The sequence below is a fragment of the Leptopilina boulardi genome, unplaced genomic scaffold (genome assembly GCF_019393585.1).
Source record: "Leptopilina boulardi isolate dan_hultmark-lab unplaced genomic scaffold, ZJU_Lbou_2.1 LbouV2_302, whole genome shotgun sequence".
Taxonomy (NCBI): Eukaryota; Metazoa; Arthropoda; class Insecta; order Hymenoptera; family Figitidae; genus Leptopilina; species Leptopilina boulardi.
This window is the reverse complement of record NW_026137866.1, coordinates 1697433-1723781: the sequence shown is the minus strand read 5'-3', so window position 1 is coordinate 1723781 and position 26349 is coordinate 1697433. Positions and strand designations below refer to the sequence as shown.

General features: G+C 25.7%; 1 protein-coding gene and 1 long non-coding RNA gene across 2 annotated transcripts in view; both read right to left on the bottom strand.

Moving 5' to 3' along the window:
* The window catches only part of LOC127282797 (cysteine-rich motor neuron 1 protein-like), a 63063-nt gene extending 45992 nt beyond the window's left edge, over positions 1 to 17071 (bottom strand). The window contains exons 1-2 of the mRNA XM_051307292.1: positions 16416 to 17071; positions 5191 to 5546 (exon numbers count right to left, since the gene is read on the bottom strand). Coding sequence (XP_051163249.1) covers positions 5191 to 5239 — 49 coding nt within the window. The 5' untranslated portion in view covers positions 5240 to 5546; positions 16416 to 17071. The remainder of the gene's footprint in view (positions 1 to 5190; positions 5547 to 16415) is intronic.
* A 7396-nt stretch (positions 17072 to 24467) lies between these two features.
* LOC127282803 (uncharacterized) lies at positions 24468 to 25304 on the bottom strand. The gene is made up of 3 exons (XR_007843253.1): positions 25020 to 25304; positions 24690 to 24924; positions 24468 to 24614 (listed from the first exon to the last, which is right to left on the bottom strand). It is a non-coding gene; the product is annotated as an uncharacterized LOC127282803 (long non-coding RNA).
* Positions 25305 to 26349: the final 1045 nt, after the last annotated feature.

Genomic DNA, 26349 nt, shown 5'->3' with positions numbered 1-26349 from the left:
AAATAATTTTTTTTTCTGTATTTCAATATTTGAGAAAATTGAGAAAATTTAGAATAAATAGAGAATATAAATAATAAATAGAGTGTAAAATTTTCAAACGTTTTTCCAAAAAATTACGTTTACATAAAATTATCCCCGATTCAATATTTGAATGTGATTGATCGGCTTATTGATTCAGTATTATGCCGTTCATTACAGAACGGATAACGTAAACTCGATTTGCGCGTCTTTTGTTTTGCAATTAATAATGCAGTTACATGAAACATTGAGCCCTACTCTCTCTCTCTCTCTCTTTACTAACGATAGAAATCGGTCAAATGGCAGCTGGACCAAATTGCTTTTCCCGCATGAAAATTGCAATATCGTCCACTTTTAATTGCTCGTGAAAGTATCACTCATACATATAAAATTTGATATTTTATATTGGTTTTCTTTTTTTTTTTTTTCATTCAATTTTTCTCTTGACATTCTGTCAATATTTTTCCTAATAACAGTATATATGCAATATAATTGTGAAAATTTATTTCTCCCCTTTATTTTTTACATTCAATTTTTTTCGAAATAATTTGTAAATATTTATTTAAAATTTCTATATAATAAAACAAATTGAATTTCATCAATTTATTTTCATGTTCCAATGAGATGCTTCTTTTGAAGTAGAAGAAAGTTAAATGGGCCGATTTATTCTTTATTTCTGCTCTCATTTTTGAGATAGCGAAAAAAAGTCACAGGCGGAACTAAAGAGCTAGAGAGATCTAAGATTAGAGAGGGTTTGAAAAGGCAGAGAGAGCGAGAGAGAGCGAGAGAGAGAGAGAGAGAGAGAGTAAGGAAACATGATGTGCACTTTGCATTGCAAATGCTTCATTAAAGATCTTCGCGATAATAGCACCACCTTGGATCTCGTTTAGGTTTGTCGGGAAAATGGGAAAGGAGAATAGCCTCACTGAAAAGAAGAAGAAGAAGAAGAAGTAACGAAAGATGAATCCCTCTCGATATTACTTTAATTATGCCCCACACTATGCTCATTAAGGGGGGATTTTCGAAAAAAAAAATTCACTCTAATCTATTTTAAAAATATTTTCATTAATTAAAAAGAACTTTTATTTTTTTATACATAAACTTTGCGTGTATATTAAAACAATTGAGAAAGACTATTAGAAAAAGTAATTAAAACATTCAAACTTCATTGAACTGGGAAAATTTTATTTTGTTTGCTTTGCATTATTTATTTATTTTTTTTTTTTACGAGAACTCATATAAATTTAATGACTTGTAATTTATACTTTTCGCACGAAGCCAAGAAAAGTCAATAGTTTTTTTTCTCTTTTTTGTTATAGAATGGCTAAATTGTATTATCACAACTTATCAAATTGATTTCGGTTCCATTTCAACAATTTGATATCTTCAATTTAACTGTGAATAGTAAATTATTACAATTCTCTCTAAAACAAAAGAAGAATTATTTTCACTTGAAAATTTTGTGCTTTAATCTTCATAAATTAGGTACTTTATATAGTATTAACTGATATCGAAACAGAAAATAGTACAAAATTGTTTCTACACTTGAAATATTAGATAATTAATTATAATACAAATAAATACAAAATTTATGCTTCTCACAGAAAAAAAAGTTTTGATGTTCCATCGAAGTATTATTCTGAAGCCCAAACTGCCTTAAAAAGTGCTACTTTATCTGCCCAAAACAGGCACAAAAAAGACACTTTTTCATGTCAATGGCAAAAAAAAATTCTTTTCCGATTATTCCGAAACAATTTAACCCAAAGCTAAATTTGAATCCTTAAACTTTTTTACCAAATAAAACTGAATTTTAATAATTGCAATTTTAAAGAATTAAGCTTCGGTTTGATTAAAATTGATTATGGCTTGAAAATAAATTTTGAAACATGAAATTAATTTTTTTTACATTTTTTTTTTTAAATTTTCGTTTACATTTATGAATGTTTCAACCCTTTTCGCAGTCACTAAACGAGAAACCAAATTCTATTGAGTCAAACTCGAATTGAATACGAGAGAGAGAGAGAGATTCAAGAGATAGAAGAATGAAATTATGTCCATTTCAAAAGACCAATTAGCCCTCGCACTGATAGTGTTTACCTTGTTTAACCTCCATATGTGTTTACCTATGGGACAAATCTAATGAAAGGCTTTAATTGCGGAAATCGATCTTGTTCGCATGATATAATCATATTAATCCCTTGTATAAATATACTATTTATTGGGAAATTCTAATCAAGTATATATATATTGCTTTGAATTATATTTTTAATGCCTCTCAGACAATTTTTATTACATTATTTAATATTCCGATAAAAGTAAAACATTATGAATCGTATAGAAAATTGAATAAGAAGTAGAAGGAAAATTAATATTTATTGAGTGAAAGGAAGAAAATTTATCGCGAACTTACCATCGTCCGTTATATATGTATATATAGTTGAATTACTTGGGTTCGAATATAACCCAACCACGTGTAAGACCCATTAATCATGAAAAAAACTTTTGTTCAACTTTTTTATTAAAATCACATGGGAGAGAGAAAAGAAGATTCTACGGTTTTTATTAGAGTTTTTCAAAAAAGGGAAACGAAAAAAAAAAAAATTGTCAATTCTTTTTATATGTGGGAGAAAAATTTCTTTTTTATGATTTTTAGATATTAGTTTAAAAAAAAAAGTTTTCTTTAATATAGTTTCTTTTCTTAATATTTGTCAAATAAAAAAATCTAGTTGGATAATTATATATTAAAATAAGAAAACAATAAAGGCGCATTATTTGTAGGATTGTATGAGTATATATTTGACGTGATGTCTATATTCCCGTGCATTTATGTCAATTTGCACAATGGGAATGGCTAGTTCGGCGTCAAATAATCCATGTATAGGAATGTTTGAAGTGCTAGCCTGCGAGCTATTTGCAATTACACATCACTCTCACTATATGCGATAAGCTTTGGAGTAACAATGTGCAGACAAACCTTAATTTGCTGAAAAATAAATCTTTTTCGACACTAAAATTGAATTTGTAAAGCTTATTGTATTTCAATTTATATATAGAGAAAAAAAAATCGTAAAGCAAAAAATATTAAATTCTAATAATAAATAAAAACCAAATTGATTTTTGGTTAATTAAATAAATAAAAAAGTATTTTTTTTACTTTCATTTTAGTAAACTTTTTTTTTCAATTTTTTCTCTAAATCAAAAAAGTTTTTTTTCAACAACTCAATCTTTAACCACTGCAGTGTCCAATGTTTCTTAGTTGTAACTCTTCAAATCTCTTTTCTCTTCCTATACTCTGGTAAAAAGAAAGTTTCGCAGACCATGCGAAATGTGAGAAGTTTGGGTGAAAAGTGAAGGGGAAGGGAAATATGTCTACTTCGTACGTATTTTAGGAACAATGCATCTGGCTTTTGATATTTCTTTTGTCATTATACTGCAATTCTTATTTTTTTTTTTTTCAAAATTCATTAGAAGCCCATTGAAAAATTTGTCACGTTCAAATTGGAACAAAATATTTTCGTTCGCGTGAAATCAAAGAAATACGATCTCGAATTTTTATTTTCATTCGGGAGTTTTCTGACAAAAAAAAAAAAAACAGAAATGTACATGGCACTCTTTTTGATAGAGGATCAAATACCTCTTTTCTACGTTCTCTCAAAGTTTACAAAAATTTTTCCATTTTTTGATATTCTTGAGATATGCCCTCGAGGATAGAATTTTTTCTCATGGTGTTATTTTTTTATTTTGTTTTGAAAAACAAGTGGAAATATTACCAAAATATATATTTTTTTTAAATATTTCTTTAAATGAACCAATTATTTATTTATTAATTATTTGTTATAATAATAGTAATAATAATAGTAATAATAATAATAATAGTAATAATAATAATAATAATAATAATAATAGTAATAATAATAATAATAATTAATGTGTAATTGCTACAAAAAATACTTTTAACAATTAAGACCCAATTTACGAAACCTTAAACTGTATCAAAAGTCGATAATTGAAAATTCTTGTCCACAATTTGCCGTTGAACTTGAACCGTAGTTAACCTTTCTTAACTTAATTTGTCAAGTGTCAAATTAATATATATATACAGATAGGGGAGCACATTTATTCGTTTCATTTGAATTTTTTTTCACATTTTAATAGTTATATATTTATTTGAATAATATAGAATGAAATGTTATTTTTATTCTAAATTACTATTTATTTGTTTATAAAATAGTTAAAAAAAAAATTAAATTAAATAATTGAAATTTAATTTATTATTAATTTAATTAATTATAAATTAATTATTTTAATTTGTCTTAATTTATTATTTATTTCAAAAAAAAAAATTTATGGTATTTCACCTATATATTTTCATATTATATATGTAAGTGTCCAAGCAAAAGAATCGTAGGGAACTCAAAAACCACCACTGGCTAAACTTTAATAATGAATAAAAGTTGACAGAGGTCGTTAAAATCTTCTTTGACTAAAATTCATGTAACTTGTGCAATTAAATTTTCTGCGAGCAGAAAAATTTTACTTTTTTTTAATTCACTGTTTTTTTTTTTTATTTTTTTTTATTTTAAATGAAATGGAAAAATAATGAACATTTTTCAAGAAAGAAAATTGTAATAATAATTATGATAATTAATAATAATCATAAACACTATAAAAAAATTGAAAATTTCTCTACTAAATTTTTAGTAATTTTTCTCTAAAATTTATATTTAATTCGAATCTCGTTATTATTTAAAAAAAAAATGAAATATGTTTATATTTATATAATTTGCATATTCTCCTTTTAAATATGTATAGAAGTTTCGAATATAGTTTGAACACAGATTTAGTTTAGTAAATTTTGCTAATAGGCGCTCTACAACAGAGGAAAGTGTCAAAGTTAAGAAGTTTCGTATCAGAATATCTGACAGATATTTAAAGTTTGATAAACTAATTTTCATCATGAATGTAACGAAATCAGTTAATAATGAAGTTGAAATATTCCCTTAATACATACTTGCCCAGGTGAAAAAAAAATTAAAATTTATTTAAAAAATAATTAACATTTTTAAAAATTTACTGTTTTTTAGATATTTTTAATTATAGGCATTTTTTTCAAAATTATAATTTATAGCTGCGAAAAGAATAATTTTTATTTTAAAAAAAAAAGAAACTTACCAATGAAGCAGGAGAGAACGAGAAATGCAGCTGCACGAGATGCACTCATTGTGAGAGAGAAAGAGAGAGAGAGTGAGAGTGTGTAAGAGATGTCGGGTCCAATTTGTGAGAAGCAGTGGCTATGGCCACTCACATTATAGCACACTGTAAGACCAGGTAGTACACATTCAACAAACTCCCATTATATGTGATTCAATGTGTAAAGCGCGTTAATAAACTTGGTTCGATATGTCCGGTTAGGCACACTTCTTTTTTTTTTTTTTTTTTTTAGACACAACAGCTCTTTTAAAAAGTCGTAAATTCTGTTGCACTAAAAAAAAACAATTCTTCCCCTCACTTTTTGGTCTTCCTTCTTCCTGTAAAAGAAAAAAAAATTTATATATATTTAATCGAGCGAATAAAAAGACTTCATATAATTTTTTTTTTTTCAAAATTCATATATGCGAAAGACTAATATTTATTTCATAATTTTAAGCATGAATAACTTTTGATTTTTCTCTTTTGATCACAATTTTTTATAAAGTGTTTCAATATATATATATAGAGAGAGGGAGAAAATGGGATAAAACCGGGTAATTGTGCAAATTGGCTGTTTGCAGAGAATCAACTCAACCAGAAATTGACGACTGGACAGTATTAGCATTGGCGTCGAACTCTATTATAGTTTACATTTTACAAATAGTATCTAATATTTTTTTCTGTAGAAACAAAAAATTTTTATTTGGTTTTTTTAAATTTCAAACCTAATATGAATGTATTAACTCAAAATTCACTAAATCTTTTTCGTTTGTTTCAGATAAACATGCGGATAATAAGCGTCAATGATTTTCAACCTCACACATATTGTGTAAGTAAAAAAAAAAAATTTGCATGTTTCACAAATTTTTTTCTTTGCTTCTACACGGAAAAAAAATACAGCACAGTTTTTAAAATTTGTCTATTCTCACAGAAAATTAAAAGGCATTAAAATAAGCTGCAACGCTTCTTATTTTAATCCAATTTTGCTTATTTTAATCCATTTTGGTATTAATATAAGCAAAATTGGATTAAAATAAAAAGCGTTGCAGCTTATTTTAATGCCTTTTGATTTTCTGTGGCTAGAATTGGAATTGTGATTGCCAGAATAATTTTTTTTTCCGTGTACAAAAGAAGAAATTTGTATATTATAAAATATTTCAGATTTTTTATATTAAAAATATTAAACCGGAAAATTTGTAAAAGATTATACTCGATAGTAAATTCTGAATTTTCTATAAAAATTTGAATTAAATTAGCATAATGCCATTTGTATGAGCAAAAATTGTCCTTTCAGAAGAGCCATACATTGTTTGATTTTGCTTAACATATTCTAAATAATCCAAACTATTTTGGAATGTATGAATTCCCATATATATATATATATATATTACAACGAGCCGTCAAACTTAAAGTGGAATGAGAAATGAGGTTCGAAATCGAAGCCAAGGTTCGCAGTATTTGTTTGGCATTTGAGTACTATTCGGAATGTCCAGAGTTTAAATTCTTATACCAAGTTAAACACATACTGAATTCCTAATAAGTTCCTATTTTTTTAAATTGGGAAAAGATTTTAAGAATAATTTTTAAATATTTATTTTTTTCTTTTTGCAATTGTTTGTATTTCATAATCAGGATTATCAACAGTAATTGATAAATAGCTTATAGGAAGTTAAACAAGAAACTTGTTTGATAAAGAAAACATTCACTCTTTTTCTTTTAGAATGACATTATCTAGAACTACTTGTTGCTGCATAATTAAACAAGGTTTGCAAAAAAAAAGGTTATAAATTATGATTTACTGCTTTTTTTTTTATTTTATAAACGTTCCAATTATTTTTCTTTTTTCAAAGTTTTTAAAATTTCATTTTCTCGAATCTTAGGTTTTTAAATAATATATAGTAAAAAAATAATTGACCAAAAGAAAAATTGGACCTAATTTTAAGTTTAACATCAATTTCAAGAATCTAAATAACTTCTTCATTTTGGAAAGTTTTACATCCAACATTTTCTACACAGCAAAGAGAGAAGTATTCTTGGAATCCAAGAGAAGATTTAGTTCTTGGATCAAAAGATCAGTTCAACACCTAAAAGTTTAAGAGACTTGTTCTTGTCAGGTAAACAGAAAAAGTCTTTAAAAGTATAGATAACGTAATTAAAGCCAGTGGACAAACAAGTTTATAAAAAAGAAAAGGAAAAAAAGCATTTACAAAAAAAAGACTAATTTCCCTGTGTAAATTTAAAAAATTCTATTAATTTCACGGAAAAGCAATTCTTATATACAATGTAAAACTTTTTTTTTTTTATTGTACATATAATAATTATTAAGGAAATGAATTTCAACAAGATCTTTTAAAGTTTGAAAACTTCTAAGTGATACAATTATATTGCGCGGCTATAGAAATCCGATTAGATAAAGAGCGCTGGGTTTCTAAATTAGATTTTAAATAAGTTAATTACAGAGTTGGGTAATATAATTATTATTTCTTTATTAAATATCGTTAATGGTAATTATCTTTTTTTATTGTTTTCAATAATTATTTTATACATAATTTACAAGAGAATGACTTTCCATTAAGCTTAATATAATGCTTCCATTCTCTTTAGTTTTGGATATAGAACTAAATTCACCGACACTATTTCACCCACACCCAACAAATGCCACCATATGTCAAAATTTAATCTCGCGATCTAATCTCAAACTCGCTATTTTCCATGCATTCATATTACTTTTATTTTTCACTTTTAGAATTTAATTTCTCAGTAAAAAAGAATCCAAATGGAATAAAACGTTTTTCAAAAAGGGTGGGATTTTCATTTTGACATGAAAAATGTGTAATTTCATTTTTTTGCTATACGGTCTTATTTGCATCTAAATATCTATTTAAATATTTATTTTTCGCTTTTATTTAATTAATTGGAATTTTTTTTTGTATTACAAAATCGATGGATGGATTTTTAAAGTTAAAAGTGCGAGTAGTAGTTTGTAACTTACACATTTCAACGAAAGCCAATTTTCTAAGACTTTACTGCTTCAGCGTTTCTTAAAGTTGGCGACATGGTGTAACATAAAAATTGCACAAACAGGCGCAAAAGTGATCGTAAACTAAAATAATAGCCACAAGGGATCTTTCATCCAACTACCAATAAAAGTTCATTGAAGAACTTAAGAAGCACACAAGCCAATAGCAGCTTAAAGAGCAGAAAATTCGATCAACTTATATATATATATATAGAAGCAATACATCTTACAAGATTTTCTTAGAAAAATTAAAAAAAATTAAGTATATAAAACAAATTACTGAAAAGTATTCCTTTTTTTTGAAAAAAAAAATTTTATTTTTTTTAAATTCTGGCTTTTAAAAATTTTAAAAGAGGATACCAACATTTTGTTTAAAAATTGATGTAGATTTTCCACGCTTTTCACCCGAGATACATTTACTGATTTATTAATATGTGTAAAAGTTTCAAGAAACGTGTTTATGCGTAACCATATACAGACACGTTTTTAGAAAACATAAAAGAAACTTAGTACCAGTTTTGGATAATAAATATATTTTTTTTTATATTTAACAGTACGTGCATAATAAAAAAGATAAACACAAATACCAAGATGCGATTTTTTAAAATCTTTTAGAAAAACATAAACACAAGTTATGCAACTAGCATTTTTTTTTTTTTTTTTATTTAAATTTCAAATCCATTACATTTTTTTATCAAAAAAAAAAATTAATTTTTTGAAATACAATAATTAAAAAAACTCGTAAAAAAACAATGAAAAAGGAACTGAGAAAGAATAGACTTTCTTATACTTATGACGCAAACGCTTCACGCAATTAGTCCATTATAAATCAAATCGCCTACAAAAATTTACTTCAACTTTATATTTTATATTTATTGCACATCCTACTGTTTTTTTTCTTTCTTTATTTTTAAAAGAATAATTTAAAGTGATTCTATTATCAATCACAATTGTTATTAAAGCTATAAATAATTATAAAAAAATGGAAAAAAAAAATGAAAATTGATGTGTAACGAAATGTGCATACTATATAACAGATCGAATTGCGATTAGATATTGTTAATCATTCCCGTCCGGATGTGACAATTTATTCGAGTAACCAAACGCATTGATAGTTGTTTACTCTTGAATCGAATTTATTTATCGCAATGGAATATCGTGATAACGATGTTTAATATATTGCAACGTTATATTTATCTTTTATTTACATATATATATAGATATAGATACAGTGCTATTTTAACAGTGAGGATAAATAAAAAAATATTTTCTAACAATTTATAACTTTAGTGAATTTTTCCAAAAAAATTGAAAAAAAATTGTTTAAGAGTCGAAAATATAAAAAAAAATATTTATCTGTAACAGCGATATGTTTCTCTAAAATAAGGAAAACTTTCCCTGTTTTATTGAAACGTATCTCTGTTCCAGTGAAACTTATTGTTGTTCCGGGTAGAAAAATTTTTTTCGCATAAATTAATTGAGAGCGAGAAGATTTTTTCATCATGCTTCCGAGAATAATCTTCTTAGAACAAGTTGACCTAGGTTTCACTATGTGTATTTTTTTTTTTTTTTTATTTCGTCACCTGACACCCACAATATTAGATTGTATTTAAATAATATTTATAAATGTATAGAGGTATATATACGGTAAAAAACAGACTATGAATCATATAATATGAATTTATTAACGCAAAAACGATAATAGCAAAAAAAAATATGAAAAAGTTAAAAAATGTTTAGACCCTTCTGTAACTGGCATTTTTTGTCAGATTTGAAATTTTTTTTCATCTTCAACTGGTAGAACAGATTTTTTCACCTCTGACAGTTGTTTTTTCTTTTAATTAAAATTTACCGTTTACATAATTTAAAAAAAAATATGTTGAAAATTATTTTTTTTTAACTTTTTTTTCCTATATTAGTATCGTTAAAATGTATATTTAATTTTGATTTTTAAATAAGTATTGAAGCTACAAAGTTCGAAAATAACTAAAAAATTACAATTTTCAACATTTTATTTTAATTTAGTTTGCATTGAAAAAAGGGTTTCGTATTGACAACCAAACGTTTGGTTGGTATTTAAGCAACCAAAATTTTTTGTTGAATAAACAAAATTTTAATTGTCTCAATCAAAATTTGTTTGACACAATCAAAATTAGAAAAAAAGGATTTTTGTTGTCGCTAACTAAAGTTTGATTGGGACAACCAAAATTTTGTTGATTCAACAAAAAAAAATTTTGTTGCTTAAATATCAACCAAACGTTTGGTTATCAATACCAAATCCTTTTTTTCAATGTGCTGTGAATTTTAATGAAAAGAAAAAAGAAAAGATTGATTGCAAATAAAATTGAAAAATAATGACATCATTTATAATATTTCTCAATTATTATTAATACAGCTCTCTTGGAATATTAGCAAACGGACCAATGTATTATCTACCGAGAGATGAAATTTTCCCCTGGCTGTCTCAAGAAGTGCAAAACAAACACTTCTCTGTTTCAATTTTCTGCTTTTCAATTTACCGTAATAGCTTATGAAAAATTCACTTTCATTATATCAAATATATATAACTATGAAAAAAGAAAAAAAAAGTTAACAGAGTATTCAATTAAAATATAGAATATAAATTGAAAATTTAATAATCATTATATTTCATTTATATATAGATAAAATTAATTTTCATTTATATTAAATTTCGATTCTTTTATATATCAAAAGGGTTTTCTTTGTACTGACGATGGAATCGTCCAACAATTCTGCGTTTAAGCCGATATATGGTAGAGTGAGTGAGAGAGAGAGAGAGAGCTATCATGGACGATTTACGGAAGGAACGCTTAATTGAATTTTCATTAAATTTGCGTTTCGCATACCGTTTCGCTCTGAACCAAAGTGCTAATTGAAAATTTAGACGAAGGCACACAACATACATATATATTAACTGACAAATTTTTTTCCAATTTATATTTAAAAAAATAGTTTTATTTTTTAAATCACATTTTTTTTTTTTGATATTTTGAACACGTCCTCGGGGAGTGAGAGAGAGAGAGAAAAAAAAGGATCTGATGAATGGCAAGCTTTTATCCTTCCAAAGTGAAAATCGATCAAACACATAGTTATTTGCTGCTAGTATAGCGAAAGTGCTCTCATTTATATCTTTTAAGTGTGTTTTCTTAAATGAGCATTCCCGTCTTCTATATATATATAAGCGCGAGTCGATCTGTTGAAAAACAAAAAAGAAACGTATATATATATATTAAACTTTACAAACATTTTGCACCGCGAGTAAACGGGAAATCCGTCATAAATTTTTGTCGAAACTTTTCCCGCACTTCTTCTCCATTATATATAAAATCCCCCCACAGTAGCTACTGTTTAAAAACCACAAATCTCCCTTTTGCGCTTTGATTTATATGATAAAAAAATTTTTTTTCGAAAATAAGAAAATTTATATCAATCATTATGAAATATATTTTAATGATGCGTAATTTAATACACCTTTATTCATATAATTTGATTTACGAAACTGGGAAAATTGCAATTAAAATTCCTGAATTTCTTATCTCTTTCCCTGTTTGCAAATTGTAATAAAATTATATTATCAGTGAAGATGAATATTCCTCTAGAAAGTTGAGTTTGCATCAGACAGATAAATAAATAGGTTTTTTGAAATGTGATATGTGAAATTGCATTTCAGTTATGTTATTCTGAGAACAAATAATTTTTTATAGAAAATAAAAATTATACATATAAAAATAAGTGACAATTTTAAAAATGTATTTCTGATGAGAGAAAATAAATCAATTCCCGTGTGAAAAAAAAAAAAAATAATTGACTTTAATTGGGTGGAATCCGTCATGATATCCGAGTCATTGAAGCGATAAGATGATAATCACTCCTCGATAAACAGTGAAAGCCTTAAGAGATAAAATGCACAAAGAGACGAAAAAAAGAAAACAAAGATATGTTCCTTTTTGGTTAAAAGTGCAATGACTCGACATTCATCATTTTAAACGATTGACAATTGTAAAGTGAAATAACAAATTTAAATATGACAAAAATTATTTTCTAATTCTATCGAAATGTTCTCAAATTTGAGAAATAACTAAATCAAAATAATTAAAAATAAAATTATCTTTTACTGACAAGAAAAAAGGAAAATTGAACTAACTTTTCCGTTGGTTTCAATTCATTATAAAATTATTATATTTGTCGTATAATTTATCCTAAAATGTCATATTGTGATCAAAATGCTTAAAACAATTAATACAGAATGAATAGAGGAGAGGAATATAATAAAATTTTATGGGAAATCTCTGTGTGGTTTCATCTCTCCCGGAACGCAGCCTCCAAAATTCAATTGACCATTATACTTAATGGATTGAACAGGCATGGGTTGAATTATTGACGCAAAGTGATCGTTATCAAGCCACGAGTCAATTTTCCTAAATGGCATATATATGTATGTGTGTATATACATAGTGTTCAAATTCCAAATAAAAATTCTTCTTTTTATATGGTAAAGAGAATTTTTTTTTTCCCAAAAAAAAATCTTTTTTAAATTTCTAAACGAACGACCCAGTTTAATATATAATCTTGTACGCAAGTAGACATTGAGAGATTGAAGAGACAAATCTGGGTTCGAGGGATGAGGGTTGCAGGAAGGGGATATTTTGTTGGACGGTATTTAGGATCGGAAATTCTATGATGCGTGTGACGTGAATTTATCGAAGTACTTGATGCTAAAAGAGGAAAAACAAACGCGTGAAAAGAATATGAGATAGACGATATATATATATACTTAATCGTTCATTTTGAATTGAAAGAGATATGCGAGATGATACGAAGTGCAACATACAGTGAGAATAATGCAATTTTCGAATTTGACGAATCAGCACATCCAAAATCTATTTCAAATTAAATTCACTGACTTTGAATCAACAATTTCCTATGTCACATCACATACAAATTTCGTGAGTGAAATGAATTTATCTATTTGGAGCTTAATGCAGAAATTATATCTTTATGACATAAAATTTTGTCATTTGAATTAGAATTATAAGTAATTCATTAGTTTGATATAGTGCAAATAAAATGCAGTTTCTTCACAAAAGTTAAAAAATAAAATTGTACCGACAGTTAAAAAAAAGTTAAATTTTTGTATTTTTAATTTTTTTTTCCGTAAAAGGAGTAATTTTATTTTTAACAGATTGAAAATTAAAAATTCACGTTTTGTATAAAATGGAAAATTAACTTTTATTTTGATTGTCTGATTTTTCCTTAAAAAAAAAGTATATTGCACATTGTTATATATTCAAATTAAACAGGAGATTTATTTTGGAATTATTTCCCTGATTGGGTATAATATTTATTGTATATTTGGATTTTGCAATTATAGACATTTGCATTGGTAAATTATTGCATTGTGAAATATTTTCCATATATGAATAATAAAGAATTTAATATATATAGAATAAAGAATTAAATTTGTTCTAAAATTAAAATTTTAGAATAAATTAGAAAATAGAATACAATAACAATTGAATAAATGAAATATAAAAAGCAATATAATTAAATATTGAAATATCGATACTTATAAATAAAATTTAAAAGTTTTCAATATACATATTGTATAGAGTAGTAAAATGAAACTCTTGTTAATGAAAAACTGGTTAAATTCGTCTTTCAAGTGAAATAAAATGCCATGCTGGAAAAATGATTAAAAAAAAAAAAAAAATCAAGGAAATTTAATATGAATTTTTTTTCACGAAAAAAAAAGAATTCAACTTGCTTCTTTCGTTCGTTGAATTTTCGATTTTATATGCCACCCACTTGAACCCCTTCCCCCCTCTACCGCACACCAAGAAATACTCTCTAAATCTGAATCAGTCATATTTTACTAATTAGCAATCTCTAAATCTGAATTAGTAAAAATGTTTACTAATTTGAATTAGTGACTCACTTTTTGCTTCTGAATTAGTTAAATTTTACTAATTGTTAGTAAAAGTTACTAATAATTAGTAAAATTTTACTAATTCAGAAGCAAAAAGTTACTATTTCAAATTAGTAAACATTTTTACTAATTCAGATTTAGAGAGCAGTAGAAAACTACTAATTGCAGTAGCGAGAATTGAGCAACTGATAATTAGTAGAAATTTACTGATTCAGTTAGTAAAATATGAATTACTGATTGAATCAGTAATATATAAATATATGGCGGCGGACACAAAATCTACTGATTTAATAGTTAATTTTAAAGGTTATGTTATATTCAAATTACTGATTTACATAACCCAAGAAGCACGTAATATAACCTCAATATCAAAGTAATATTACATGTAAGATTTGTAATATAACATTGTAATATTACAGTAATCTTACAGTGATCTTAAAATGTCCGCCTCAAGGTAATATTACCGGTAATGTTACTGTAATATTACGCGCTAATATTAAGGTAATATTACAGTAATATTGCAGTAATATTATACCGTAATATTAAGGTAATATTACAAGAGAATATTACAGTAATATTATGGGAACATTTCTTTACGAAAAAAATCTACCCATCCAGGGAATCGAACCCCGAACTCAAAGCATACGAGTCCAGAGTTTTACCAACAAGCCAAATTGACTTATAATATATTTACGTTTTTTATGCTTTATGAATAACTCAAATCAGTCTGTAATATTACTGTAATATTACTGTAATATTACCGTTAATATTACAGTAATATTCCCGGTAATATTACCTTGAGGCGGACATTTTAAGATCACTGTAAGATTACTGTAATATTACAGCGTTATATTACGAATCTCACGTGTAATATTACCTTGATATTGAGGATATATTACGTGCTTCTTGGGAAGTTATTTTCTATTGCTTGCATATTCACTAATTATATTAGTAAATTTCAAAAAATAACTGAAACTTTAGTTAAAATCGAAAAGTACTGATTGAATTAGTAAAATTTCTACTGATTCAGATTTAGACAGTACTGTCATAAAAATTTCTTTGATTAAAAAACATATACTTGGGATGCATATTCTTGTTTCGATCGAATATTATTTACTGTGTATATAAATCATTTTGAAAGAGCAAGATCATGACGATCATATTTCTTCATTTAGTAAAAGCTGGACATGTTGCCTATATATATACGCTTCATTTCCCTAGGATTAATGCTTTAACCTATAATATATCACATTTACAAAATAGAGGTAATTTTTTGTTTTTTTTAAACTGAAACAAAATTATTGAATATTTTTTTTTGCCCTTTAAATCTAAATTAGTAAAAAAGAATCTTGAGTAAAATTAGAAACTCAAAAACAGATTTATTAAAATTTTTACTATTCTTTATATAATTTTGATTTTTTTTAAAGACTAAAAATTCTTAAATGAATTAGATGACCTCTTCTTACTTCCGTAATTTTTTTTAAATATATGTGACATTCCGACATATAAGCGCGCGGTTTGGATTTAAAACCCACAGGGTTGCCTTCAAACGCGGTATGTATAGCGGTGAATGTTACATTCTTTCATAAAAAAAAAATAATGAATGCTAAGAAAAAAGGAATGGCACATATAAAATTATAATTAAACATACAATCATAAAAAAAAGCTTTTGCAAATGAAATTTATAAATTGATCCGATTTTTTAATAGCTATCACAAATAAATAAAATCTTAATAAGCAAATGACGTTAACAAATAATCAAAAAAAAAAGAAAGATTCGCACATTCCAATAATGATAACGAAAAATTCTTTTTATTTTTTTCTTTTGCAAATGTGAGATAGACAAAGGTGCTTATCAAACAAGATAAGAAAGATATTTCCTATAGAGATGCGTTTGCCTTAATTTCTATACCTATAAACAATAGTAATAGTTTTTAGAAAACGATTTTTTAAATTTTTAATATTTTAAAATCGTTACAAAATTTGTTTTGCACGTTTTGCATATAGAAATATTTACAAAAAAAAAAATGTAATTTCACTATATGTCGCATAATAATAGGTTTATTGGGGTTTTTTTTTTCATCTAGAATAACGTCTATTTTCGTAAAGACTCTCTTTCTATAAACCCGTAAAGCTTCATAACCTAGCTCAACGTGTTTCATCTTTCGCCTCTTCTGGCTCGCCAACATATACGAGAAAAAGTGAGAGAGAGAGAGATCTTCAAGAAAATATTAGTCTTACCTGCTTTAGAAAATCCTTCTATCTCTGCGGACAATTCGCTTCTGCAAACGATTGCACACTCACGAACATAGTGCAAACGTTGTTGCGAGCACGCACAACTCACAATCAGTAACATTTTTTTCCCCCCTTCCCCCCTTTTAGCACCACTCCTATTTCCTCAACTTCCGGTATCACATTTTTCTCCTCTTATCTGACAATTTAAAACAAATAACATCAGTTGTCATACTAATTCTCCTTTTTTAAAAATTATTTTCAAATTTTCTTCATAAAACAATAAATCTTAAAAAATTTTTTGTCCTAGGTCAGATTTCAAAAAAAAATTCACTATCTCTTATCAGCAATATTAGACTTTGATTTCTAAAGGTATGTGCGAGTAATATCGCTCAAATATTAAACAGTTTAGTCATCAGGTGTAGGAATAAATTAGCAAAAAAAATTTTTAATTTGTTGCACCTTTTTTTTCCTGTGACAGTCATTCAAAAAAAAAAAAAGAAGAAAAGATTATATTATCTGAGATTGTGAAACACCTTCAATGAGTCATTGCCATAAAAAAAGCGCGCTGACAGCGATCCAAAATGCTATACACACGTATCACACACGGTAAATTTACCACGCGCAGCATATTATACATATAATACTCTCGCGAAGCGCAAGCGAGCGACTGGCCCGTTAAGCGAATAGCCACGGGTTAAGTATGCTTCCTTTCGATATGTGTATATATATATATATATACAATATATATATATATATGTATATTACGTCTAAAATTATTTTAAACTATAAAATTTGAAAAACAAAATTTTTTAAATTTACAATTTTTTAAAATGTTAAAAATTTTATGTTAAAAATAACATTTTTTTTAGTATACCTATTTATAGTGAAAATTATTTTTTATTTAATTTAATTCAGGCAAAAATTTTTTTTATCTAGAACAGCGATATGTTTCTCTAAAATAGGGAAAATTTTTGCTATTCTAGAGAAATATATCATCTATTCCAGGCGAAGATTTTTTTTTTGCGTGTTTTTTAAATAATTGTGAGAATTTTTTTTTTATAGAGTTTCCATGGCAAAAATAATTTTCTCTTTTTAGGGATTGTATTTTTAAATATTTTTCTGATTGTAAAATTATTTTAAAATTTTAAATTAAATTTAAATTTATTTAAATACAAACTATTGCAAGGGAAATAATATTTTTGAAAAATTATATAGTTTTAAGGTATTTAAATTCTGTTGATACGATTTCAGAATTTTATTACCTTTATATACCTGCACCCCGAGCTATATGTTTACATTCAAGTACAAAGGGTATCTTAAATTGCGAAAGCCATAAACAATGTGGCAGAATAATTCCAAAGATAATTAAATCAATTACAATTCGTGTCTTGACCTGTTCACAAGTGCCATAAGTTTGAGTCTTCAACTTTTTTTTTGAAAGAGTCAACATTTTTTTGCGTAAGTGTTAAAAATTCTTAAAATCGAGTCAGTTTTGAGAAATCTTGATCAAAATTCCAAAAAAATTTCTTTTTCTAAAACAATATCACCCTTAAATTTTTTTTTAAATATTTTTTTTTTATTATAAAATTCTTTTAAATTGCGTGATTATTATAGTGCTTTTTACTCTCTGAATTTGAATTAGTAACAATTTTAACTGTAACTCACTTTTTGGTTTTGAATTAGTTAAATTTTGTTAATTCGATAGTAAAAAAAAATTTTTTTTTACTATTAAATTGTACTAATTGAAAAGAAAAAAGTGAATCACTGATTAAAATTTAAAAAATTTTAATTTAGATTTAAAGAGCAATAAAATATTTATTTAAAATTATGAAAATGGAAAAAGTCAAATATTATTTTGTTTTTAAAAACCCCCTTAAAGTAAAAAATGAAAACTTATTTAAAATAAAAAATTTATAAATTTAATTGCAAATTGTTACAAATAGTGAAATAATATTTTGCAAAAGTTATAATTTCAAAGTATTTAAATTATGTTGACAAGATTTTGGAATTTTATTACCTTCATACCTGAACCCCAAACTGTATGTTTACATTGAAGTACAAAGGTTATCTCAAACTGCAAAAGCCATAAACAATATGGCAGAAAAATCCCAAAGATAAATAAATCAATTACAATTCGTGTCTTGACCTGTTCACAAGTGCCATAAGTTTGAGTCTTCAACTTTTTTTTGAAAGAGTCAACATTTTTTTGCGTAAGTGTTAAAAATTCTTAAAAACGAGTCAGTTTTGAGAAATCTTGATCAAAATTCCAAAAAAATATCTTTTTCTAAAACGTTATCACCCTTAAATTTTTTTTAAATATTTTTTTTTTATTATAAAATTCTTTTAAATTGCGTGATTATTATAGTGCTTTTCACTCTTTGAATTTGAATTAATAACAATTTTAACTGTGACTCACTTTTTGATTTTGAATTAGTTTAATTCGATAGTAAAAAAATTTTTTTTTTTACTATTAAATTGTACTAATTGAAAAGAAAAAAGTGAATCACTAATTGAAATTATATAAAAAAATTTAATTTAGATTTAAAGAGCAATAAAATATTTATTTAAAATTATGAAAATAGAAAAAGTCAAATATTATTTTGTTTTTAAAAACCCCCTTAAAGTAAAAAATGAAAAATTATTTAAAATAAAAAAGTTTATAAATTTAAATGCAAATTGTTGCAAACAGTGAAATAATATTTTGCAAAAGTTATAATTTCAAAGTATTTAAAATTATGTTGATACGATTTTGGAATTTTATTACCTTCATACCTGAACCCCAATCTGTATGTTTACATTCAAGTACAAAGGTTATCTCAAACTGCAAAAGCCATAAACAATATGGCAGGAAAATTCCAAAGATAATTAAATCAATTACAATTCGTGTCTTGACCAGTTCAACAAAATTCTAACTTTTGTTTAATTTTTTTGGATGAAAATTTTTTTCCGTGAGTGTTCGAAATTTTTAAAATCGCGATCGTTTAAAAAAGGTATATAATATTTAAATTCGTTTTCGGAAGTGTTCGAAATTTTTAAAATCGCGATCGTTTAAAAAAAGTATATAGTATTTAAATACGTTTTCGGGAGTGTTCGAATTTTTTTTTTTAATCGCGTGTGTTCCCATAGAAGATCTTCTCGTCTATTTTACATTGGTTGCAGACTAAGGTTAGTGGTATTTTTTTTTATAAAAAATAATTGTAACCAATTGTTTCTCTACACAGAAAATTATAAGGTATTAAAATAAGCTGCAACGCTTATTATTTTAATGCAATTTTGCTTATTTTAATACCAAAATGGATTAAAATAATCAAAATTGGATTAAAATAATAAGCGTGTTGCAGCTTATTTTAATGCCTTTTAATTTTCTGTGTACAAAAAAATTATTTGGAATTTTGAAATAAATTGTTTTAATTATTTATTAAAAATTGAAAAAAAAATTTAGTGGATACATTTTGAAATAGAATTCTCTATATATATAGTCGAGAGTCCATTTTCTTTGTAACAAATTATCTTGGACCTACAATAGCTGAAATCGCTAATGCGAGAGTTCAACTATAGTACATCTAAGTTAGACCCCGGATATTTCAACTAAGCTTTGCTAAGTCTTTCTTAAAACGAGAAAAAAGGTTATATACACGAGAAACAGTTGGTTTTCTTCGATACCACCCAGCACAAAACGAAATATATATCTACTTTGAAAACTTCAGGGACACACCCTGAGGTTACAAATAACTCTTCTTCAATTAACCGAATAAACAACTCCCAATATTTTTTTTTTTAATTCATTCTTTTAGAGAATAAATTATATTTATCAACAAACTCATTTTCTATATTTTATATTTACATTATAAAATTATTTATATTATAAATTTTTTTATTTTATAAAATTATTTATAGTAAATTATTTATAGTAAATTATTTATAGTAAATTATTTATAGTAAATTATTTTTATTTTCTGAAATTTGAATTTATAAAAAAAATTGATATTATTTTTGGTTTAATCTTTTGAATTAAGGACAATGGAATTATTAAATACAATTAGAACAAATGCCGCAAGCTCGTTACTTATTACATCGAGCAACGAGATAATAGTTTGCCGCATTATTATAATTATTGTTCCTCTTCGAGCTTAACCGCACTTATCCCTTTTATTTAAGGATTCAATTCCCAAAGTAAACTTTAATTATTATATGTATGTACACAAAATTTAGATAATTACCATTTTATAAGAATATTTTTATTATTATTATTTTTATTCAATTTTTGAATATTAAGCCAAAATTTATTGATGAAATTAAATTTCTACAAAATAGAAATTTATATGCATAGTTTTATAAAAATATTCGATTTTTTCAAATAGAATTTTAAATGTGAAATTTCCCTTGAAGTAAATTTCAATCATTATTCATGTCAAGTTCTTGATTTTTTTTTTGAAGTCTTTTTTTCACTGCGTCTATATATATATACGTATACAATTCAGTAGATAGTTGAATTAATTTTATTTTGCCTTTTTCAAAAGATCCACAAGAAGGACAGGATCTTTTCCGATTGCATTCTTCACAAACGTGTAATAAAGTAAATCGTCGAAAGACCTGTTTGAAGTTTATTTTTACGAAACGCCAAGGGCAAAATCGTTACTAAAGGTAGACAGAGAGAGAGAGGGAGAGAGAGAAAGAGAGAGCAAGAGAGAGCAAGAGAGAGCTTCAGTATTTTTACTTTTATTCGCCCCAGTGAACGTTTGGCGAAGAAATAAAGGAACACCCGCGTGTATATATCCGCACAGAATGGATATCAAAGGCGTGTATCGGTATATAGATATAAAAATTACAAAAAAAAAAAATCACTTGAAATATTATAAAAATAATAAGATTTTTCATTTAATATTTTTCCCCCGCGGATCTCTTGAAAAAAAAAAGTTTTAAAAAAGAAATTACCCAAACTTTTAATTCTAATTAATTCAATGCGCGAGAACAGTAGTAGTGCGTTCTATAAAATGACTGTTTTAATTACTTTTAACTCACTTTTAAACTCAATTCAATCAAGTCTTTTTCATTATCTACTGCAATTTCTTTTTTTTTTCGTAATTAATGCTATTATTAAATTGTTTAAAAAAATAGTTAAAAATATTTAGTTTGAAGAAGAAAAATATCCGATGAAAATAACAAGATTTTGCAGAAACAAATATAGCGCCTTAAAAACAACTTCTCTCCTTGCTTGAAAGTATGTTTAAAAAAATACTATACGTGTAAAGAACGTATGGAAAGAAAATAATATTAAAAATATATAATAACGATAAATTTTTTTTTATTTTTAAATTCTTTTTTTTAAATTCTGTTTTTTTTTTTGAATAAAATTTACCTTGATAAATATTTTCCTTAATATAACAAAAAAAGAATATTGGGAAAATATTTATCGAAAGCGATTCGAGCATGAAAGAAAGCAAATAAAAAAAAATATATTCTTGAAAATACAAAAAAAAATATATTTTCAATTGTTATAAAAAACAATTACACGTATACAATTTTTTTAAATATTTCGCTTTTTACAAAGAGTATTTTTTGGGCTATTCTTAAAAAAAAAAATACTGTAAAAAATATCTAAAAAAAGATCATAGATGAGCAATTACATTTGCAAGTAAAACGAACCAACGCAGTTACCCTAGCTGTCACTTTCTGGAGAGAGTAAAAAAAAGGAATGGATTACTCGTGAAAGAAGAGAGAGAGAGAGAGAGAGAGAGAGAGAGAGAGAGAGAGAGAGAGAGAGAGAGAGAGAGAGAGAGAGAGAGAGAGAGAGTGCGAGAGAGAATTTCGAGAAAGAAACGAACAGAGTTAAAATACGTATTGACGAACTGGCCCCTGTGATCTCTCAAAGAAGAAAAAAAAAAAAGAAGAAAAACATCAGAAAGGGAAATATACGAATAGGAAAACGAGGGCGAGAAAAAGAAATCCCAGAGCAGGTTGGCAAGCTTTATCCAGGTCATTTCAAGTCCTCGCTCGAATATAAAAGACAATTTAATTAGAGGGGGATTTTGCAAAGGAAGATGTAATCCTTTTGACGGGAACGATGGAAACACCTTTCTCTCTCTCTCTCTCTTTCTCCCAATACACCTCATCAAGAAAGAAATACTACTTCTAGAAAAATGGTGAATTAACAACCTTTGTCCAATTACATACGCATTGATTTTACATAAAAAAAAGAGAGAAAAATCACGTACGTCCCTGCTTTATAAATTTATACAATAGTAACTTATTTTTTATACACTCAGAAAAAAGATATGTTTGAACCAAAAATGTACCATTTTTTTATATTTACCCAATTTTTTGGTTAGTTCAAACAAAATTTGTTTAATTCAAATAAATATTAATTTGATCTAAATAACTGTTTGGTTTATTTTAATAAATTTTTTGAACAAAAAAATTAATTTGATTTCGTTAACTAATTGAATTATATAGTCAAAATTTCTACTAATTTTTAGTCATTTTTTTTTACTAAAATTTTAGTTAAAAAAATTACTAAATCAAATAGTACACTGAGAAAAATGTTTAGTCAGAGCAACCAAAATTTGGTTGGGCAAAGAAAAAAATTTTGTTGATATTTAAGCAACCAAACTATTTGTTTGAGTCAACCAAACTATTTCTTTGAGTCAACCAAACTATTTGTTTGAGTCCACCAAAAAAATTTTGTTGATATTTAAGCAACCAAACTATTTGTTTGAGTCAACCAAACTATTTCTTTGAGTCAACCAAACTATTTCTTTGAGTCAACCAAACTATTTCTTTGAGTCAACCAAACTATTTGTTTGAGTCCACCAAAAAAATTTTGTTGATATTTAAGCAACCAAACTATTTGTTTGAGTCAACCAAACTATTTCTTTGAGTCAACCAAACTATTTGTTTGAGTCCACCAAAAAAATTTTGTTGATATTTAAGCAACCAAACTATCTGTTTGAGTCAACCAAAAAAATTAGGTTGAGGGTTTTTTGCTAGCATAACAAAAATGTTTGGTTAGCTCAACCAAATTTTTTTTGTTGGGTCAACAAAAATGTTTGGTTGATGAAACCAACAGTTTTTTTTTTGTAAAATTAAAAACTTTATTCTACCTTATTTCTTTTCTTTTTATCTTTTTTATTTATTTCATTATTTATTTCATTATTTATTTATCAATTTAACATTGAATTTATATTTATCCAATTGAAATATTTATGAATTTTCACTCAGAAAAAAGATATGTTTGAACCAAATGTACCAATATTTACCCAATTTTTTGGATAGTTCAAACAAAATTTGTTTAATTCAAATAAATATCATTTTGATCTAAATAACTGTTTGGTTTATTTTAATAAATTTTTTGAACAAAGAAAAAATTTGATTGAGCTAAATAAACGTTTGGTTTATGCAACCAAATGTTTGGTTAACTGTATATATCAATGCATTTATTTTGTTGATTTAACCAAAATTTGCTTGCTTCAAACCAATTTTTTTTCTGAGTGTATACAAATTTTTGTATAAAAAATAAAAAATATGTTGCGAACAGTAATGAAAAAAAGGAAGTAAATCAGTTTAAAATTAAAAGTATTAGAAAAAAAGGAAATATTTTTTTTTAAAAGAAAATGATCAAGTAAATAAATATTTGTAAATAAAAGCATCAATGTGACAGCACAATATCGAGAAGAACACTATTGCTGTAGAAAAGACAACATGTCATTTTAAAAAGACATGGTCTTCTTTGCGGAACTCGTTCGATATCACAACTTCTATTCTTGTATATATATATATATATATATTTTTTCCAATTTCTTCTTGAAACCTACTTCTCCAGTATATATCTATTGTACCCATTGAAAACATAAAAAAAAAGATCGCTATTGTAGTATAACATAACATTACAATTTCTTTGAATTATAAATATTTATTAACAAAATAATTATTTATCATTGATTACTATTATTAAATAATTATCAAATTATTTACTAAATTATTATTAATTGTATACAATATTTTTAAATTGCCATTATAAGTTTTCCAATATTTCCATTAATTTTTTTCATCGATAAAAAATTATCGTTAAACATTTATTATATTGTAAATATAATTGAAATATAAGTTTGAATAGTGCTGTTAAAAAATAAATGCGATGCAATTTTTGTAAAACTATTAGTAACTTTTCCCTTTTATCAGAAATGGGAAGTAGGTGTATCTGCATTGCTGAAACGAGGGAAAATTGGAATATATTGCCTGATATAAAACGATATGAACGTAAAATTTCTATATGATGCTTACATTGAAGAACCCCCACGTTATTTTCTTCATGAACTCGTATAATGCAGAAAGCTCTAAAAATTATTTATTGACTAAATAATGTATTTAAAAAAAAATGTATTTTAAAAAAAATCTATTTTAAAAAAATGTATTTTAAAAAAAAAATGTTGGTAATTTTTTTAATTTACAAAAATTTAAACTATACATAATAAAATTTTAAGTAATGAATGACACAGAAAACTCCTTGTATTCCCTCCTGAAATTATAAAATATAATTAAAATTTTATTTTTATTTAGTTTTTATTTAAAAGAAACAGTAAAAAATATATAAATTATTAAATAAAACTCAACGAAATTAGACGCATTTTGCCTGGACTGCAACTCTTAATTTTCTACAATTTCCCGTGCAACATTGTTCATCAGATTGACAGTCAAATCTTGATTTAATACATTCACCATTATTAATTGGCACTGTGATAAAAAATAAAATATAAATAACAATGAACACTAGTAATTTCCTCGGATACATTTTACATTCGACTAATTTGTAACACGATGATATAAATTTATATATTTATCCCCTCTCTCTCTCTCTCTTTTCAAAATTCACTTTTACAGTAAACATTTGCTTATATTCTATAAACCATTTCTGCTTGACATTTTAAAAATACATTATATACTTTTGTAACAAAAGAACTGTTAAATCATTTGTCAGATAAAAACAATCTTTTTGCAAACATTATGCGCTTGTGAGTTATATATATAAGTGAATGAAAACAAGTGACATTAATTCCTTCAGGCTTTTAAAAATACAACAACTGTTTTTCAAATCCCTATAATTACTATATAAAATCTATTTTGAGTTTGCGAGGCTTTTACGAAACGCAAAAAGAGAAATAATGTAGTTGTGATATATATGTCTGTTTATGAAAAATTAATACAAATGTTTTTCAATTTGTTTTTATTTATAGAAATTTTTTTTGTTTTTTTTTTAATATGTACGGCTATTCCCAGCTGATATTTTTGCAAAAAACATTTTTTTTCAAATAACCTTTAGAAGAATTAATTTCGATAGGATGAGCGTAAATTATTAATTTTTTTTTTTTTTTGATAAAAAAAAATTCCTTTTTCCCCCAAACGATATGCGAATTCTTTTTTTCCAGTAATTTTCTCTCATGAAGGTAGCGAGGGAAGAAAAAAAAATTTCATTTGAATAACTAAACGTCAGCCCGTTATAACGTGAGCTTTAAAGTTTGCAATGACCGCGGAGCGTGATTTAACGCATAGTGAAAAATTAAATATGAGTATGATTTTAGACGAACAATTTCTATGTAAATGCGACCAAGTCTCGACGACCCTTTCCCTCCTACTTTCGAATATTTTACAATGCCCATTGTTTCGCCCCTGCGCGCTAAGTCACACTTGTGGGTGAGTTTCTCTCTCTCTCTCTCTATATATATATATATCATACCGGAATCTTTTGAATAAACGGATTAGTTGCAAAAAAGAAGATAGGGATAAATATTATTAAAAAAAAAAAATAAGCACTTGGATTTAATCAAAATTTATATTTCTTTGTTTATTTTTTGGTATTCGCTGTATTTTACATTATTTAGAATCGAAAAAAATTTTTTATAGAAAAAAAAAACATTGGATTTTTTATTCTATGAGTTTTATCATA